Raw genomic sequence first — 18,419 nt, forward strand, 5'->3', positions numbered from 1 at the left:
TCTGATGGTTCAGCTTTCCTAGTTCATTCACTTCTGATATTTTTTCCCCTCCTCCCAATTAGGTGATTTGACTGAAGATCCAGAATTTCCCAAAGTTCAATGGCCAACTCCAGACATTTGTCCTGCATGTCATGAAGAAATTAAAGGATTACACAGCTGGAACGAAGCCCAGGTTCTACAGTTCATGAAGTATCACTACAACAGTGAAAATATTCTATATAAATACACTGAAAGCCAGACTGACTCCAGTGAACCTGAACAGGGAGATACAAGGGAGGTGAAAGACAAAAGCCTACTGAAGAAACCAAGTGGAAACAGAGAAAATAAGATCCAGGATAAAGAAAACATAGAAGATTCAGAATCTAAGGTGTTAGATAAGCTAATAGCAAATCATGGACCCGTCAAAGATAGCGGTAAAAGCGCGGTTGGATCAGCTAACCTGAAAGAGATGAAGCAGGCCGTGTCTTTCCTAGGGATTGGATTTTCAAACATAGACATGAGTCTGTGTGTCATACTGTATGTAGCATCATCCTTATTTTTAATGGTAATGTACTTTTTTTTCCGAATGAGATCTAAACGGTGGAAAGTGAAGTATTATCGTTCATCTGTATAGAAGTTTAAATCGGAAACAAAGTTTTCATTGTATGTGGCTGTTCAGTACCAGATACAGCTTTAATATTTATGATCAGGGATTTTATATACAGTATTCCTTGTTTAAAACCCCTTTTTTCCCAAGTCATTTCACAAGTGTTCTAGCTTAATATATGGAGCTCACTGTAAGAACCCTAATCTTTAACTGAGGCACATAGTGCTATCATAAAATGTCACTGAAATAAGTATTGCATTTTTCAGTTAAGATTTTTCCATGACTTACCACCTACATCCTTTACTCATTTTCAGAGTAAACATTACATTATGCAATCAACTGTGCCTGGTTTTAGAAGGAAATTGGATATTGTTTTGTGTACCTCAAGTCAGGTGTTTTTTTAATTTCTCCAGAGCTGATTTTACCTACCAGAATACTGAACAGTTATGCTGTTATGTTGGCTGCTTCATTTGGAGAAGCAAGAATTCTGATTTTTTTTTTTTATGAAACAAGAGTTCTATTTTGATTAAATCAATTCTAAACCTATGTGACTTTCTCAAATATTATTTACACTGCATATTTAAAGTAGAAATCATTACGTGTTCAAATAAGTCTTCCATTCTCCCATGCGTTCCAGCCAAGGATGTGTATGTCTTTGCTAGGATGAGAATTTTGGGACAGTTTGTATCTCAATAAGCAGCCTGATTCTGATTGCTAATGCTGTCATCTATTTTAATGGAGGTTAGATGTAAGCAAGGACAGACTCGGACCCAGTGCTTCACTTGCTCCTCTATTGGATGTGTTGATGGAGCGTTAGATAACTCGCCTCACTCATTTATGAACCAGAAAAGTAGCTGAGTAATTATTGTGTTATCCAGATGGAAAACAATTCTAATGAACTCCAGTAAAGGGAAAGAGTGTTTTTAGTAAAGAACAGTGAGATTTGCATCAGCATGCCGGAACAAATTTACAGATCTGGAAATACTAAGTTTCTTGTGATGTCGGATAACTCCATTACAAGATAATAATTTCTCTTCTTGTATGGTGGGGTAAACACTTCACTTGGTATTTCCAGTTCTGAGCTCACAGAGAGTATCACCTGCTAGCTGAAAGTTGTCTGTACAGTACTTAGAAGAAGAACAGCCCATTTCTCTTGCCCTTCTCCTGGAGTGCTCCTCTGTTTGGGTCAAGAAGGGTTTAACTAATGGTTAAGTCTGAGAGCTGCTCCGTTCTGGGATGTGGCAGCAACTGGGAATATGGCAGTTGCCTTTACAGATCTGGCTGGCTGGCTGGGGTCCTGGCTGGCAGCAATTAGAAGAAACCATGAAAACAATTATAAAATTACCATTTGGAATAGGAGTTCCTTTCTCATCCTAGCTGTGGGGGATAATTCACGTCCTGGATAGTGAAGTTTATAATCCTATCCAATGTAATTGAGCATGTTCTAGTTATCCATTACCTAATCTTTAGTTAATCCTAATAGGTTTTGGCCTCAATGTTTTCTTGTGGCAGTGAGTTCTACAGATTAATTATGTTATATAAAAAGGCTTTTCCTTTCAATTCTACATTTGCAACTTTTAATTTAATTGAATGTTTGCTAGCTCTTCTGTTACACGAGAAGGAATAAATAGTCCCTGGCCAATTCATTGTATTTATACTGTTAGTGTGTCCTCTTCTTATTTCCATCATAAGCCCTAGCATAAAAAGTTTAAAGCCTAGCAACAAGAATGGTCTAAAAGCACAAAATCTCAACAGGGATATTTTTTCATCATCACATCTTGTTTTTCACAAAACTGAACATTTCTGACATGAGTTTCTGCAGCTTCCAATTGGAATAACAAAATTGAGCTTCAAAGATTTACTGTCCCTTGTTCCTTAAGTTTATCAAAATAACATACACATAAACTAATAACCTTCTGCGGTTATTGTAAACATATGTCAGAGAAAAAAATCTCCATTCACATGGCACTGTTAGTCCGATGTGCATAAAGAGGCGCATTATCTGTGGTTTTCTTAAGCCATCTTCACTGTTTATTGTGTGCACCCCATGGCTTTTGCTCCAATGTGAGAAACTTGACCCCATGCTTTCTCCGTGAAGCTGGAGGCCAGCTCCTGCCTTCTGCTGCACGCTGCCTCCGCGGAGCTGAGAGCTGCTGGGAGCACCCGCTTCTGCCTATGGTCCAACGTGAAAACGTCTCTCTCTAATTTTGACATTAAGTCTGTGACATTAAGTTCAGTCTGTGCTTTGTAAGGACTCTCACTGTTCAAGAGTTCTAGCACAGGGAGCCATCATGGGTCTCTCTTTTCTTCAGGAATTTTTAAGAGTATAATTATCTTTATAGCACCTGGGCTTGAATATTAAAACAACTTGTAAGTAACTAGAAGGATAGGGAACCAGTGGTGGAAGGTGGTCCAGGCTGGCTCGTTGGTGCCACTTGCTTTGTGCTGGAATACAGTGAGAGGTCTCAGGAGGAGGTTAGTTAAGAGGAAAGCCCAGAGTTTCCACATTTAGTTTTGAAAATCAGGCAACTTTTAAGTGACCTAATCTGGGAAGATGTTGATATCAGCCAAGAAGCAAGGACATCTAGCTTCTCAAAAAAACCCACCCAAACACCAAAAAACCAAAACCGCAGCATAGCAAGTATTGGATCTGAAAAATTTGGCCAGTTTCTGTGGGACTATTGAATTTTCTGCTGTCAGTATTGTTGCACATTTTGCAGTTGAAAATCAGTCATTACTGCTGTTGTTTAGAACCCTACAAAATATATAGACCTGAGTTTGTTAGCTTTGACTCATTCTGCTTATTTTCATCTGCATATGAAAACAAAAGGCTTTGAAGGTTTGTAGGGATGATTTTGCCATTAAAACGGTAGCAAATGTGGTTTTGGAGTAAGGGGGGGGGGTTTTTTGCTACACACCATTAACTTTCATGTTCCTGTGACCCTGCTGGAAACATGACAAAATGAACAGATACTCAAACTTTCAGTGATTTTTTTTTTGTTTCTTAAGAGTGTAAAAGCATGAAATTAGGATGTTGATTATCCGTGTTGGTGCTCTAACTCTGTTGCCAGCTAACTGGTTAAGGCTTTCATTTTAGTTGCTAGTAGTGACCTCCTCTGGAAAAGTTTTCTTGACTCTGAATCCAATGTGTAAATCTTGGTTTACTTGTTTTCTATCTTTATAATGACAAATCATATCCTTTTATGTACTCTGGCTGTAAAGATATATTATGTCTGCTGGGGAATGTGTGATGCTGCTTTGCTGTGGTGCGTTATCGGTGGGTGAGTTACAAGAAAGCGTTTCCTTTTTAAAAATTGCCTCAAACCACCATCTCCTCAGTCCTGGAGGTTTTATTTGTGTATTGTGCTGTACCACAGAAGTTTCTGCAATGCCACGTTCATTTGTGGATCGTACCATACAGGTGGCAGTCATTCCGAGAAGGATTTTTTGGCCCTTTGTAATTCATGGAGCCTTCTTTGCTCTTCGAATGTTTTTAAAGAGGAAATATTAAACCTGCATAGAAAATAAAAGGCATATGTGCAACGTGCCAGGAGAAAAGCTGCAAGTGCTAAAGAAACCTAATGAAGTTATTCCTGAGAACTCTTAATTTTTAATTCCCAGCAGGGTATCCATCCTGCTACTCCCGCTCAGAACTGAATGGGAACCACCATCTTAACAAAAGGTCCAAGGCGTATTGTCTAGGTCTGTGCATTGCATATGAGGTGTTGAAAATAGTGAATATAACAGTTCAGTAATTTAAATGTTTTATTTATTTTAATTCAATAACTTGACATTTTCGAGTCTATTCTGTTTTGTTTTTTTTTTTTTTATTCAGTCTCATACCTCTCTAGGAAGGAAAAGTGACTGTTTTGTACTAAATTGTAAACTAATGTGCTTGTTTAAAATAAATTGCAAACATTTGGGCAAAGTGGTGCCTTTTGGCTTTTCACTTGTATTTTCAAGTTCTTTTTAGCTAAACTGTATTGCAAGGATAGCTTGTATACACGTCCATTTCAAACCATATTGGTCATTTTATGTAGGTACTTAATTTTGAAAAGTACCAGGAGGAGGTAAACTTGTACTCCATTTCTTTCGCTGTTATCCCATAACTTTATAAAATGTCAGTGCATGTTTGCACGAGTGATGGAAAAATTGTCAGTTTCTGACCAATTATTTGCAAATTATCTCTGTATATACACATACACAAATCTTCCCTTCCCTTAAACCTGAACACCTCTTCTTTGGCCAGGGTGGTGCTAACCTCCACTGGGTGCTTCTGAATCTTTCTGCAGCTTCTGCTGGCATCCGCAGTGCCACTGAGGAGCTGGGATGGGTGACTCGTTAAAAATACTGATTATCTACCTGCAGAAGTACTCCAAAATATTTTTAGAAATCAGTAAGATTTCTAAACCTGTAGATAAGGTTCTTCGAATTTTGGCACCACAACGCACTTCTCCAGGAAAACCTGTGTTTCCTTGCTGGCCCGTGACCTTGCTGGAAAACAGCGATGTTCCCCTGGGGAACCTGATGTATGGGCTCATCACCTGAATGTCTTGAGGGCAAACGCAGATGTTGTCCCTGCTGGGGCAGGGTTAGGAGTGCCCTGTCCTTACCACCCGAAGTTAATACGTCTGCTGCCTCGTTCTAAAGAGGTGCTAAGGGTTGTCCTGGGAACTCGCTGCACGATCTGATGCTCTGTTGTCAAGGGGGGGGACAAGGGCTGTCATACACAAACTGGCACAAGTTCCTCGGAAGGAAGGATCGTGCAACCTTTGGGTCTGTCCACAGACAGGGGAGGGGAATATTTTCAAGCCTGGACTTCTCAGGGGCTGCTAAGTGGTCTTCTGAACCCAGGAAAGAGAGAGAAAAAAAAAAAAAATGTATGTTTGGTTTTTTTTTTTTAATGGTGGCAGAACCACAATGAGGAAGACTATGGGCAGGGTCTGATGCCTGCTACAACCTGAGCAGGAGGGCACAAGAGTGTGCGTACTGCGGAGATCATCCACAGGGGCTTTTGTGGAAACCTGCCGAGATGGTGCCACCGTGTGTGACTCGGGGGGCTGAAAACATGAGGCTGCGCAGGGCTGGCGCGTGCCACTGACAGTCCTGAGCGGGGCATCACCACTGCCCTCCGTCCTGCACAGCCACAACTGCCATGACCCTGCCCCGTGCCATGTGCGCTGTGGAACAGCCACCACCACCCACAAACATACGCTCACTTTCTTGAACTGCTTCCTCAGAGGATCAGACTAAAAATCCACTTATAAAACTGAGCTTAAAAGAGTCCGTGTGGGTCATCACCTGCCCCCCAGAAGCTGCTCATGGCCCTGGGGAGGGTCGAGGTGCCCCAGTGCAGCCAGTGCCAGCAGTATCCAGCAGGACTCGCCACAGTACCCGGGATTACTCCATCACAGTACTGGTGATGCTCCACCAGTGCTCTACCCGTACCCCAGCTGTACTCCAGCCTGGCATTTCTAGGTAGAATCATAGAATCATAGAATCATTAAGGTTGGAAAAGACCTCTAAGATCATCAAGTCCAACCGTCAACCCAACACCACCATGCCCACTACACCACGTCCCTTTAGTTGAGATCCTGGTCCCCAAAATGTCTCCCTGCATTATTTTCAAACCCCACGCATCTGAGCTGTCCCGCAGGCTGGGACCTGTCCCCCGGCAGATGAACCATCTGAGGGGACAGTCCTGACCCAACCGTGGGCCCCCCCAGCTCTGCACCGTGCGGGACCCAGAGCAGGCAGGAAGGCAGTCTGGCACCCAGAGGTGCTCAGTCAGGGTGCGGGGCCAGCACGGGTGCTGCGAGGTTGGGGCCCTCGGGGACTCGGCGCTGTGTCCACTCCCCGGCTGCCCCCACGGGCGGGCGAAAGTCTCTGTGCTGCCGTCCGGCAGGAACATATGCGTGTTTGGAGGCTCCCGCCCCTAAGCTGCTTTTATTAATTTGTAATCCCCTGCGAGCAGGAGGTAAAGGGATTCGGGGGATTAACGGGCTCACAGTAACAACCACAATTATCAGCTCCGGCTGCCTGGGGCAGGCGGTGCACACACGCACAGGGCTGTCCACCCCGGCACAGACACACACAAGCACACAGACACGTGCCCGCACCCCCTGCACACACACCAACACCCCTGCACACAAGCACCCACAGAACAGAGCACAAGCACACAGGTACAGACGCAGGCTCACACACCTACACGCGCACACGCACACACAGAAGCCTGCATACCCCTACATGCACACCCACACGGAAACACAGGCTGGCACACACCCCCCTCGCACGCACAATCGCGTACACACAAACTGCATACAAACAAGCGCACACCCACGCACGCACGCACAACTACACAGAGAGCCCTGCGTGTGCATGCCCCTGCACCCCTATGTGCACGCCCCTGCACCCCTATGTGCACACGCGTGCTCCTGCACACACACCCACACGCATGCACATGCAAATACACACATGCAAGTACACACATGCACACACGCGTCCGTGTCCCGCCCCGTCCTCAATTAGTGCAATTAACCGCCGCCAGCCGCAGGGTGCTGATTGCCATGGGTCAGACACGAATCCTCACCCGCTACCTCTCCGCGCTCATTAACTAATTAGTGGAGGGGGAAGAGCCCTCCCTCCTTCCCGCGGGCGGCGTCGGGGGAGACCCGCGGCGCGGGGGCAAACGAAATCCGGGCGCGGGGGCGGGCGAGGGGCGGCCGGTCCCGGGGGGAGGCTCCCCCCCGTCGGCGACTCCCTCGACCCCCGCCGTGCCGCCGTCGGGGGCTTTGCGGGGGCCCCGGGGCCGCTTCGCGCCCGAGGGCGGAGGTTGCAGCCTGAGCCCACGCGTCGGGCGCGGCGGCCCCGGCCACGCGTGGGACGTGGGGGACAGTGCTCCCTCCCCTCCCGCTCCCGCTTTTGTGATGCTAAAGAGCCCCGCGGTGAACCGCGGCCCAGCTGCGGCCCGGCCCGACGGCGCGGTGCCGCCCCCGGCCCGCCCCCCCGCGCCGGCCCCGCTCCGCCCCGGGCGGCGGCCAGCCCCCGCGCCGCTCCCTGCGCTCCCCTCCGCGCCGCTCCGCCACTCCTCCGCAGCCACCCGCGCACCTCGGACGGCGCCCGGCGCGCCCGCGGAGGCCGCAATGTTGCTGGAGCGGGTCCGCGCCGGCTCGGAGAAGGCAGCGGAGCTCTGCCCCTTCCCGCGGAGCCCAGGTGAGGGGGGGGAGCGCGTCCCCCCGCGGAGGCACCGGTGGCGGCTCTGGGAGCCCCGGCGGGAGCGGGGCGGCCCTCGGGAGCCGACCCGGCCGTGCCCCCCCGCCTGCGCCCGTTCCGCGCTCCCCGGGGGACCGTCGGGGCTGGGTGCAGGGGAGAGCGGGCGGCCCGACGGCACCGAGGGGTCTATCCCGGTCCATTCCGCCCGCCGCACGCTCCCGCTCGTTCTCTCCTGCCTCGTCCCCGACATCAGAGACCACCACCACGCCGGTGGGTCCGGCCCCGCGCCCGCTCCAGGCGCCCGTTTGGGTCCCGTCGGGTCTGGACCGGGGCTCCCCGCCCGCTGCGGGGAGAAAGGCGGCGGCTGCCCCGGGCTCACACCCTGCCCCGGCGCCGGCGGGAGCTCTGCCCCGCACCGTGGAGCAGCGGCTCCTGCCCCGCGGCCCCGCCGCTCCCCGCGTAACGAGGGCAGGGGCGAAACGGGGATTTTCTGCCCGCCGGTTCCCCGCCGACGGCGGGCACCCCCTGCGCCACCCCGTCCGGCCCCGACCCGGCTTTTTCCCCGCTTTGGAAAAACGGCCGTTAATTCCTCTCCGAAATAGTTTTTCCTCCCGTTTAACGAACGGAGACAGCGCTTTCGGGGCGGGGAGAACCGGGCCGCGCTCCCCTGCCGTGTCCGGGGTGCCGGGGCTCTCACCGGCGGTGGCAGAGCCGGGTCCGATCCCGGTGCGGGGCCGTCCCGGTTCTTGCCAGCATCGACCGCGGCCCGACGGGGGCTTAAAACCAAAACAACGAGGAGCCGGGGCGGGGGCCCCGCCGGTGTACGGGGGCCGAGGTGTGACCAGGAGGGGACCGGCCCCGCGGGCCGGGCAGCCCGGCAGCCCCCCGCCGTCGGGCTGGTGCCCCCGGTCCTGCCCCGCGCTTGGCGCTCGGTTTGTCTTTTTGTGACTCTCCCCCGCGGCTCTCCGGCAATCGGAGATGCTTTTGCTATCGGGGGGAGGCGGCGACACGGCCGAAAGCGGAACCCCCGGTAGAAGGAACGACGCGAAAATGCCGTTTGCCCGCAGGACGCGACGCCCGTTCATGGCACCACGGTCCCCGGCCAGGCTCCGTCGGGGCCCGGGGAGGCGGCGGGAAGGAGCAGCGGGGCGCACCGGGGCTTACCGTGGCGGAGGGCCGGGGCAGGGCGGCGGCAGGACCGGGCCCGGCGGGGGGACGGGTCGTTCGTGCTGCCGGAGGGGTCGAGCCGCGCGGGGCTTTGCCCGGGCCGGGGGCAGATCCCGGGGTTTGCGGCTCACAACGAGCTCGGGGCAGCGGCCGGCGCTGCCTCCCCCCCCGGCGCCCCCGGCCCGGCCCCCCGCCCGCCGCTGGCCCCGTCGGGGGGCGGCCCCGCCTGCGTTTCGTTTCTGGGCGCCCCGGAGCCGTCGCCCTCCCGCCGTGCCCGGCCGGGAAGGGGAGGGGATGTGCCGCCGTGCCCGAGGGGGGATTAAATACAGCGCGCCGCGATGCCCTGCCCGGCGCTTCAGACCGGCACCGGCGTCTAAAAATAACCCGCTTTAGCGAATTAAATCCCGGCGCCGCGGGGGTGGCAGCGGCCGGGGCGGGGGAACTGCCGCCGTGACTTGGGGGGTTGGGGAGGGCCGGCGCGGGGGAGCGCGGCGGTTCCGCACCCCGGCCCGGCCTCGGCAGCGACGGGGCGGGGGGCGGCGGGGGCTGCGCCCGCACCCCGCGGAAGATGCGCCAGTGGCCGCGGCCCGCCTGAGGGAGCGGCTCTGCCGCGGCCCGCGGAGTCGCCATGCAGCGTAAGAGCCACGGGCCGGGCCGGGCTGTGCCTTGTCACCGTGCCGGTGTCGGTGCCGGAGCCGGAGCTGGAGCCCGGTACTCCCCGGGCAGCCCGGGGCCGGGGCCGTTGCCTTTAGCGCTGCCATTATTGCGGTTTTTTGTTTGGACGCGGCGAATTGTTGAGGAGACGATTAATATCGATAACGATATCATCCCCACCTCTACCCCTACGCACAGCTATACATCTCTATAGATCTCTATATAGTTATCTTTACATGTAGATACTCTTAGGTCTGCATCTATCTATATCTATACAGCCGTGTCTATATATCTCTCCGTCTGTATCTATACCGATGTATCTATATTTATGTACCTCGATCTCCACATTCTTACCTACCTATCTGTATCTATACCTATATACCGGTATCTATATATTTATGTCTATATATCTGTACATTTTCGTTCTCTATCTACTGTATGTTTATTTTTATATCTCTGTTTCCCTGTATCTGTATCCTTATATCATCTCTTTCTATATCATCTCTGTCGGTATCTGCAGGGCGACGGGACAAGCCTACCGCTTTTTTATTTTCAGTGCAATTTTCGTAATTTTTGGTAGTTTCTTTCCCCACCGCGCCTGGGCTACCCCGCCGTTATTTGCAGGTGAATTTTGGAATGGCAGGAAAAGGAAAAAGAGCCCGGAATAATTGCGATGCAACTTTGCCGGCGGCTCGGCCCGGGGGTTAATTCCGTTCCCATCACTTCCCTTCTCGTTTCCCGCGGTGCCCCCGGGCGCTTCCCCCGGTGTGCGCGGCCCGGCGGTCCCTGCGCTCCGCGGCGCGGGGAGAAGTTCACACGGCGCCGCGCCAACGAATTTGAACGAATACTTATTTTTTTCGGGCCGTTCCCCGGGCCACCCCCGGGTCCGCCGTCGGGCGGCAGCAACCCCCGGGGGCGCCGGGCCGGGCCGGTCTCGGGAGGCAGCGGGGCCGTCGGGGCGGCGGCTGACGGGGGCTGCCTCCCCGCAGAGATCCCGCTGTGCGCCGGCTGCAACCAGCACATCGTGGACAGGTTCATCCTCAAGGTCCTGGACCGGCACTGGCACAGCAAGTGCCTGAAATGCTCCGACTGCCAGACGCAGCTGGCCGAGAAGTGCTTCAGCCGCGGGGACGGCGTCTACTGCAAGGAGGACTTCTTCAAGTGCGTGGGGACGGGACGCGGCCGGGGGGGGGGGTGACAGCCTGGGTGGGTGTCAGCACCGCGGGCAGCGGCGCGCACGGGCACGCGTGGGGTTCAGCACCGCGGACAGCGGCGGGTTCAGCACCGCGGACAGCGCCGCGCCCCCCCCCTCCCCGCGCTCAGCGGCCGCCGCTTGTCCCCCCCGCCCAGGCGCTTCGGGACGAAGTGTGCCGCCTGCCAGCAGGGCATCCCCCCGACCCAGGTGGTGCGCCGGGCCCAGGACTTCGTTTACCACCTGCACTGCTTCGCCTGCATCGTCTGCAAACGGCAGCTGGCCACCGGCGACGAGTTCTACCTGATGGAGGACAGCAGGCTGGTCTGCAAGGCAGACTACGAGACGGCCAAGCAGAGAGGTACCCCTTGCCCCCTCCCTCCCACCCCCCGAGGGCAGGACGGAGGCGGCCCGGGGCCCTCCTGCCCTCCGGGACACGCTCACGGAGCGGGCGGGAGGGGTGCCGGGAGCATCTGCAGTCAGGGGGTGGCTGGAGGGAGGAGGGGGGTCCCGCGTCCCCCCGGGTGGTAACTTCACCTCTAACTCGCACCGTGTCGGCAGAGGCTGAGTCCACGGCCAAGAGGCCCCGCACCACCATCACGGCCAAGCAGCTGGAAACCCTCAAAAACGCTTACAACAACTCGCCCAAACCGGCGCGGCACGTCCGGGAGCAGCTTTCATCGGAGACGGGGCTGGACATGCGGGTGGTGCAGGTGAGACGGGGCGGCCCTCGCCCCCCGCCGGGTCTGCCCGGGTCCGCCCGGGGGCGGGGGGCGGCGGGGCAGGAGCCGGCCCCGCAGAGAGGGAGCTCCCCGGCGTGCCCCGCTTGCAGGTCTGGTTCCAGAACCGCCGGGCCAAGGAGAAGAGGCTGAAGAAGGACGCGGGGAGGCAGCGGTGGGGTCAGTACTTCAGGAACATGAAGCGGTCCCGGGGGACCTCCAAGTCCGACAAGGACAGCATCCAGGAGGAGGGGCCCGACAGCGATGCCGAGGTCTCCTTCACAGGTCGGTCCCCGGAGCCCCGTTCCCAGCCGGGGCTTTGCCGAGTGCGGTCTGTGCCCTCCCTGCAAAGCTGCTGCCCGCCTCTGGGCTGCTTTTCACCCCCTCGGTGCTACGTTAATCATTTCCAGCCATAATATAATGAGTGAAAACAAGTGCCCAAGGAGGGAGAGGTGCAGAGCTGCGGGGTTTACCGCGGCGCGGCCCCGGCTGCCGGGTCCTGGCAGGGCTGCGGGGTGGGGGGAGCCGGAGCCGCGGCAGCGAGGGGCAGCGGGGCTGAGGAGCTGCGGGGGAAACGCCGCTCTTCCTCCAGGGGGGCTGTGCCAGGTCCGAACGGGAGCAGGGGGAGCCCCCCGGGCAGGGCTGCGGGTGTTAGAGCTGCTGCTCATACGCAGCCTCTTCAAGGGACCCTTGGAAATACGAAAAACAGAGTCCAGAATCACTGAACGTTTCCGTGGGAAAGTATGTAGAATGTTTTTGTCATCCTATTTAGGGGTGGTTTTATTTGCGCAGTTACTAGTTAGGACTGCGCTCCCAGCTCTGTGGGAGTTGTTAGCTCGCCACTGTGCTGTAAAAGGGAGATTGCTGCATGTTAGGGGGTTTTTGCATCAGAGGGTCCAATTTTTGGAGCAGAGATTTCTGTTGATGAACCCAGGGACATAGCTACACTAGCTCTTGCCGTGTGTAGCCTCATCCCGTGCTCTCCAGACCCAGGGCATCTGCTGCAGGAGCAGGATACGGCCCTGTGCGGGGTTGGGGAGGATTGCACGGTCCCAGCTCCAGCCCAGAGCTGCCCCGGGGCCAAATGGTCTCTGCCGACGTTTGGTCTGTGCTACCGCGGTGCCCAGACGTGTGTGTATCGTTTTTAGGAATACAGGAGAGAAGCTGAAATGGAAATCTCTGTGTACATATTTACACAGACATACGTCTATAATGCATGTCTGCTTATACACACACAGCTTTGCATCTCAGCTTCTCTCCCATGTTCCTAAAAACTATTTGATTTTCAAGTCTGTTTATACACGCTGTGCATCAGAGTCATTAAATATGAATATACTATAAATAATAACTAAAAAATGTTGCACAATTATTGATAGCTTGATGCCACAAACAGGTTTGTATCCTAGGCAACGGAGCAGCTCTCACTGTCCATAAAGCCCCTAACGAATGCAAGCAATTCTTACTGGTAACTTAAAAAATATTGCCCATTTTTCAGAAGTGTTTTTAAGTCGTACAAGTACATTTCATTAGCCTGTTCCTGAGCAGACAAATACTGTTGAGATCTAATTTTTTTTTTCTGAGCAATGGACAGTTTTTCTTGCATTGGTGAGTGTTCCGGTAGCTCCTAAAAATGATATCAAAATTCAAGATAAACCTCAAAGGCAAATAGAAATGCAGAACAAAAGGTAGAAATACATTGAACTCACATTCCCCTTTAAAGGATTATTTTTAAATCACAGTCTTATATTTTAATATGTACTTTTCATGCATATTTTTAAAATCCAAAATGTATTAGATGTTTGTACTCAGAAAAAATAATAATCCTGTGGTCTTCTATGAAGATCCGTCAACAAGGACGGGAATAATAAGGAATTACAAGTGGCAAGTGCGCGGCTGCTCAGCTCCCATCCATCTAATCTATTTATACCCAGAGCTTGCAGGAGTTCCCGTGCGGCCGCTGCCGGCCATGACCATTGCTCTCCCAGTAAAACCAGTCCATTTCCCTTTCAGATGAGCCCTCTATGTCTGACATGAGCCATTCCAATGGGATTTACAGCAATCTCAATGAAGCGTCCCCTGCTCTGGGGAGACAGGCTGGGACCAACGGGAGCTTTGCTCTGGATCACAGCGGCATCCCAGCTCAGGACCAGTACCACGACCTGCGATCCAACAGCCCCTACGGGATACCCCAGTCACCAGCTTCCTTGCAAGCACTGCCAGGCCACCAGCCTTTAATCTCCAGCTTGGTTTACCCAGACAACGGCTTGGGCATCATGGGACAAAGCGGACAAGGGGTGCCCCAGTCCATGAGGGTCCTGGCCGGGAACGGACCCAGCTCCGACCTCTCCACCGGCAGCAGTGGGGGATACCCGGATTTCCCTGCCAGCCCGGCCTCTTGGCTGGATGAAGTCGACCACGCTCAGTTTTGATACAGGGTCCACCACCGTGCAGCGGGAAGGGAAAGGACTCGGTGCTGTTAAACGTCATCTACTCTTGGAAATGAAGGAGGGACAAACTGTGGCCGCTCAGCGGGGCAGCAAAGCGGGACGACGTGGAGGGAGCGGACGTGCTTTCGGAGGGCGAGTGGGTGAGCAGAGGATGGTGGGCAAAGGCACCACAGTGATTACCATACGGAGCGTCCAAACGAAACTGGTTATTGTGTCTTTACTAAACACCAAGACTTGTGCTTTACAGATTTGATATAAGGTATTTTGCTTTCTGTTGTCAGTGCATTCTCCAAAGCAAGGACTTGCTTCATCACCCATCCACACCGAAAGCTTTTTAAGAGAAAATAAAGTCCTCATCCACGGTAAAAGGTGTGACAATGTCTATATTTCTATAGGAGAAATGTTAATAGTGAATCACTTCAGAAATCCATGGTAGAAAACTTCCCTGTTCTTCCAGCAGATTTTTTAAAAAGTGCACCGATGCGGTATGTTTTGTTTTATTTTGAATTTACATTAACTTTTCTAAAATGAAATGCTCTCTAATATGCCAATCATTTATCAACAACCCTTTTCCTTTGTAACATGAAAATCATATGTTAACTCTGCTTCTCATCTTTTTAATTTGTAGATTGCTAGTTTTATTCTTCCATATAAGCATTAAACCGTGAATAGATGTATTTATTACCAAATAACTACACTTTTATCACGAGGTCAAGAGGTGATTTTTCTTGACCCGGGAACACTAGCGGCTCTGGGTTGTGAATCTTATGCTTTTCTTTCAAATTCCTTTGCAACAGTTTTACTGCAAAGTGTCTCAAAAATCACCCTGATGTCTTGTTGCCAAATACCTTCTCGGGGGGTCTCTCAGCAGGGGGGTTCGGCTGGTTTAGTTCAAGCCGTTCTCCCGGCACCGCTGGGAGCGTGTCGGAGCGAGCAGACGTTTTCCTCGTGACCCTTCTCTGTTTCAGGCATTTGTGTATTTACGCAGATATAATGCGAGCTGATTGTGAGGAAAGGCAAGACAATATGTATATCATTATCTGTAAAAATTATTGAATTAACTGTAGATTATGTGAATGTCCAGTGTCTTTTATTTATATTCTCGCTTTCTCTCTGATGATCAAATACTTCAAGATTACAAATAAATTTGTCAGCTAAACTTTAAACAGTCTTTTGCTAAATTCACATCAAAAGCATCGATATAGGTAAATACAATACCTGAAACTAAAAGGAAAATCCCCCAAGACTCAATGCCATGATTCAACGAAGTGTTGAAATACACTCTTCTCTTTAAATACAGGAGCAACCGCACTGATGTAAATATGCTTTGATAAGCTGAAATAAAAAAATGACAGTTTTGGAGGCTGGCAATCCGTGGGAGACCCAGGCAATATTGCTCTATGCATGCACAGGCTTTGATCGCAGTCAAGCTATTATTGATGGGTCGTGGTTATTTTTCAGCATTCATTGCAAAGGTAGAAATATGTAAAGCAGAAATCTGTGCTGATAAAGCAATAGAAAATAGCAGAGTCTGATATTGTCTGTCTGTGGACAGAAGTTGTGCACATGAAGCACTGGAAGTCAGATATTGGAATATTTCGAAGAGAAATCAGAAATAAAAGAAAAAAAACCATAAGGAATTAAGCTCGACCGAACATACGCAGCCCACGTGTGCGTACACACACACGAGAGGTGCGTCCACACGCATGTCTTCATACACAAATGTCTGTGGTCGCGCTCCTCAAAGCAGAGTGAAGCGCTTTGCTGAAGTCTCTCATTACGAACCAGCTGGGAAACGCTATTTAAGGCACAGGGGCTTCGAGCCCCTCGCTCCCCTGGGAAGTCCGGGAATATTTGTACCGGGGTCTGCAGCATATCGAGCACCTTGGAGAGTGGGTTTGAGACCAGCAGCACCCTTCGGCAGGGAGGCAGCGCCGGGGTGGGGGGTGCCGCTGGAGCCGGCCCCGCGGGCGATGCCCTTGGCAGGGGACCCTGCGGAAGGGCTGCGCCGGCCCCGGGAGGCTGCCAGCGCCCCGGCACGGCCCCGGGGACTCACCAGATGTCGGGCGGTGACACCTGGGAGGTCCGGGCTTTTGTTCCCTACCTTTACTAAAGGACACATCGCCACTGCTGGAACGGGGTGACGTGTCGTTGTCTCCGGTCTCTTGCTATGACCGCCCTCGCTGTTTTGCGGCTGCGGGGGGACGTGTGCTTGCCATAACACGCGGCTCTCACTCCCCATTTTCTGGGCCTTTGCTCGGCGAGAGTGGGACACTGACGTCTCCAGAAGCGAGCAGGTATTGACAATATTTGGAGAAAAATTTAGATTTCCAAAATACTCGTTAACCACCAGCACTGTGTAAGCATCTTTACAGCTTTTCACCCCCCTGTTACACATGCATTGCGCCTGCGGAGAAGAACCACGTCCAGTTTCTGCTCTCAGTGAGCTGCAGAAGCCTGCCCAAAGCAAACCGGGTAGGTCATGCTGCCGTAGTGCTGCAATACTCGCAATTTGTCAACAGAGAAACTCACTCTTTTTTTTTCAGGACACCCAGTCCAAGAGCTACACCGGGGAGTTTTTTGGGGTAAAAACACCACACCAGCTTGGCCCTGGGGGTGATATGTGCAAATTTGCTCGTGTCTCTGCTCCGGGGGGATTTTTCAGAGGGGTGAAGCTGCGTCTCCTGCAGCCAGGGACTCATTTGAGTCTGAGCCCAGAGCTGGGCTCGGCAGCAAGAGTCTGGAGCTGCTTTTTCTTCCTTCTCCAGAACTGAGTAATAGAGAGACAACTGTTGCTGCTAGCCCGTAGGTACGTTGCAAGGACATTTCTTAATGAAATTTAGGGAGTAATTAGAAAATTATGGGATTTTTAAAAGGCAGATTACAGAACTTCACCCAAAGAGAAAGCAAGAGTTCGTGTTTTCAAGATTCTGTGTTTTCTGCTCTCTTGCCCTATGATCTAGAAACACCCTCACCCAATCTGGCTAAGTGTTTTGCATCAACACACTTTAGCAGTTCAAGTATGAATAATATTTTCCTATAAAAGACTAAAAAAGACTCTAAAAGACTCTTATTTCCTAAAAAAGAAAGAAATAAGAACAGAAAGACAGAAATGTAGTTGATTTTAGGATAATGCTGCTGTTATAAAACCACTGTCTAGAAACTGTAGTAATTGAACACATATTTTACAGATCTTTTTTTCATCGTTTCCCTCCCAGCAAATAACGGGCGCTGTTGTTCTTCTCACTCTGGGAATTCCCAGCGGATGGCTGAATTTAAGAAAGGAAGAAATGCAAATTTCCCCCTCTGCCTTTGTGCTTTGCTCTGAAAGGCAGAACGGGCTGAAAGTTGCCGGTGCTTGTGCTCGCCTGAACATGGAGAAGTGTTCCCCGAACGTCCTGGTGTAAAATTCAGGGATTGCATTTCAGCCTCTCCTTTCAGGGCTGAGGCTCAGGGATTCCATTAATATAAATGCTTTCTTCCCGTTAAAAAGAAAACCAATTTGAAAGAAGCAAATAAAACTAACACTATCCAACTGACTGACAGCTTGTAAAACCCAAACAGGATCAGGAAGGGGGGTTTTGCGTTGCTCAATTTGCAGGTGAGCTTTACAACCTCCGCTGATTTGCGTGAGTGCATGACATGGGAGGCAGGAAATTTTTTGTGCTCTCAGTGAGGAAAACCTAACGTATGAATCTTTTTTTCCAAACAGCATATTCATCTTTTAGAAGCAGTTGTGCCTAAACTTGCATTCCCTACAGACCCAGGAAATGATTAGATTTTGTGTCAAACAGTAGAAGTAACTTATTTTTTTCTTATTCTGATTTCCTGAATGAGGCCAATGAAAGCAAACCCCTCAGGCCAGAAGGGATAGACACCACCTTACTGTTAAATATTTTCTGCAGTTTCTGCGGGGGTGTCAGCTCTGCAAGGGAACCTGTTTATTGCAGTGGCCGAGGCTGCCGGCGCTCGCAGTAACCCAACGCCGGTGAACCCGGCCGGGAGCAGCGAGGCCAGTGGGAGCCATGTGCCGGGAGGGCGGCTAATCCGCCCCGCTCCGCTCACACAGCTTTTACAGGAGACACGACTCGAGGAGCCGGCGCGAGCCGAGCCAAACAGGGCCGGGGCATGCGGGTTTTATCCAGGGGAATGAGGTGGCGAAAGGGGGGTGTTCCCGGCTGGGGTCCTAGGGCTTCCCTGGGGCGCAGGGCTTGGGGACATTAGTGGCCCTTTGGGGACACGGGCCAGGTGAAACCCCTCGCCCACGGGGAGCAGGGAAGGTGGCTGGGGCCGGGTCATCCTCGGGGTCCCCTCCGGTGGCTTCTCCCAGATGTGTCAGAGCATCTGAGCAAAGGTGCTCTCGCCCTGCGCATCCCTTGCCTCCCCCTGCCCGCACCAAGGTCCGTGGGAACACGGCAGGATAGCGGAGACCTGCATGATTT

At 52.2% G+C, this 18,419-nt stretch overlaps 2 protein-coding genes across 4 annotated transcripts in view; both read left to right on the plus strand.

Annotated features, from left to right (window-relative positions):
* QSOX2 (quiescin sulfhydryl oxidase 2) overlaps positions 1–4,514 on the plus strand; it is a 29,150-nt gene extending 24,636 nt beyond the window's left edge. For all 3 annotated transcript variants that reach the window (XM_075170736.1, XM_075170735.1, XM_075170734.1), the window contains exon 12: positions 63–4,514. In XM_075170736.1, coding sequence (XP_075026837.1) covers positions 63–613 — 551 coding nt within the window. In that variant the 3' untranslated portion in view covers positions 614–4,514. The remainder of the gene's footprint in view (positions 1–62) is intronic.
* A 3,214-nt stretch (positions 4,515–7,728) lies between these two features.
* On the plus strand, positions 7,729–13,959 carry LHX3 (LIM homeobox 3). Its single transcript, XM_075170987.1, has 6 exons — positions 7,729–7,798; positions 10,609–10,780; positions 10,970–11,172; positions 11,373–11,524; positions 11,644–11,815; positions 13,541–13,959. Exons 1-6 carry the CDS (start codon positions 7,729–7,731, stop codon positions 13,957–13,959), a joined length of 1,188 nt encoding a protein of 395 aa, XP_075027088.1.
* The last annotated feature ends 4,460 nt before the right edge of the window (positions 13,960–18,419 follow it).

The sequence above is a fragment of the Calonectris borealis genome, chromosome 21 (assembly GCF_964195595.1).
Source record: "Calonectris borealis chromosome 21, bCalBor7.hap1.2, whole genome shotgun sequence".
NCBI lineage: Eukaryota > Metazoa > Chordata > Aves > Procellariiformes > Procellariidae > Calonectris > Calonectris borealis.

Coding starts and splice junctions, on each gene's coding strand:
- LHX3 (XM_075170987.1), top strand. CDS start 7,729: ATGTTGCTGGAGCGGGTCCGCGCCGGCTCGGAGAAGGCAGCGGAGCTC. Junction 11,173..11,372: donor CGAGACGGCCAAGCAGAGAG/GTACCCCTTGCC, acceptor CCGTGTCGGCAG/AGGCTGAGTCCACGGCCAAG. Junction 11,525..11,643: donor TGGACATGCGGGTGGTGCAG/GTGAGACGGGGC, acceptor CCCCGCTTGCAG/GTCTGGTTCCAGAACCGCCG.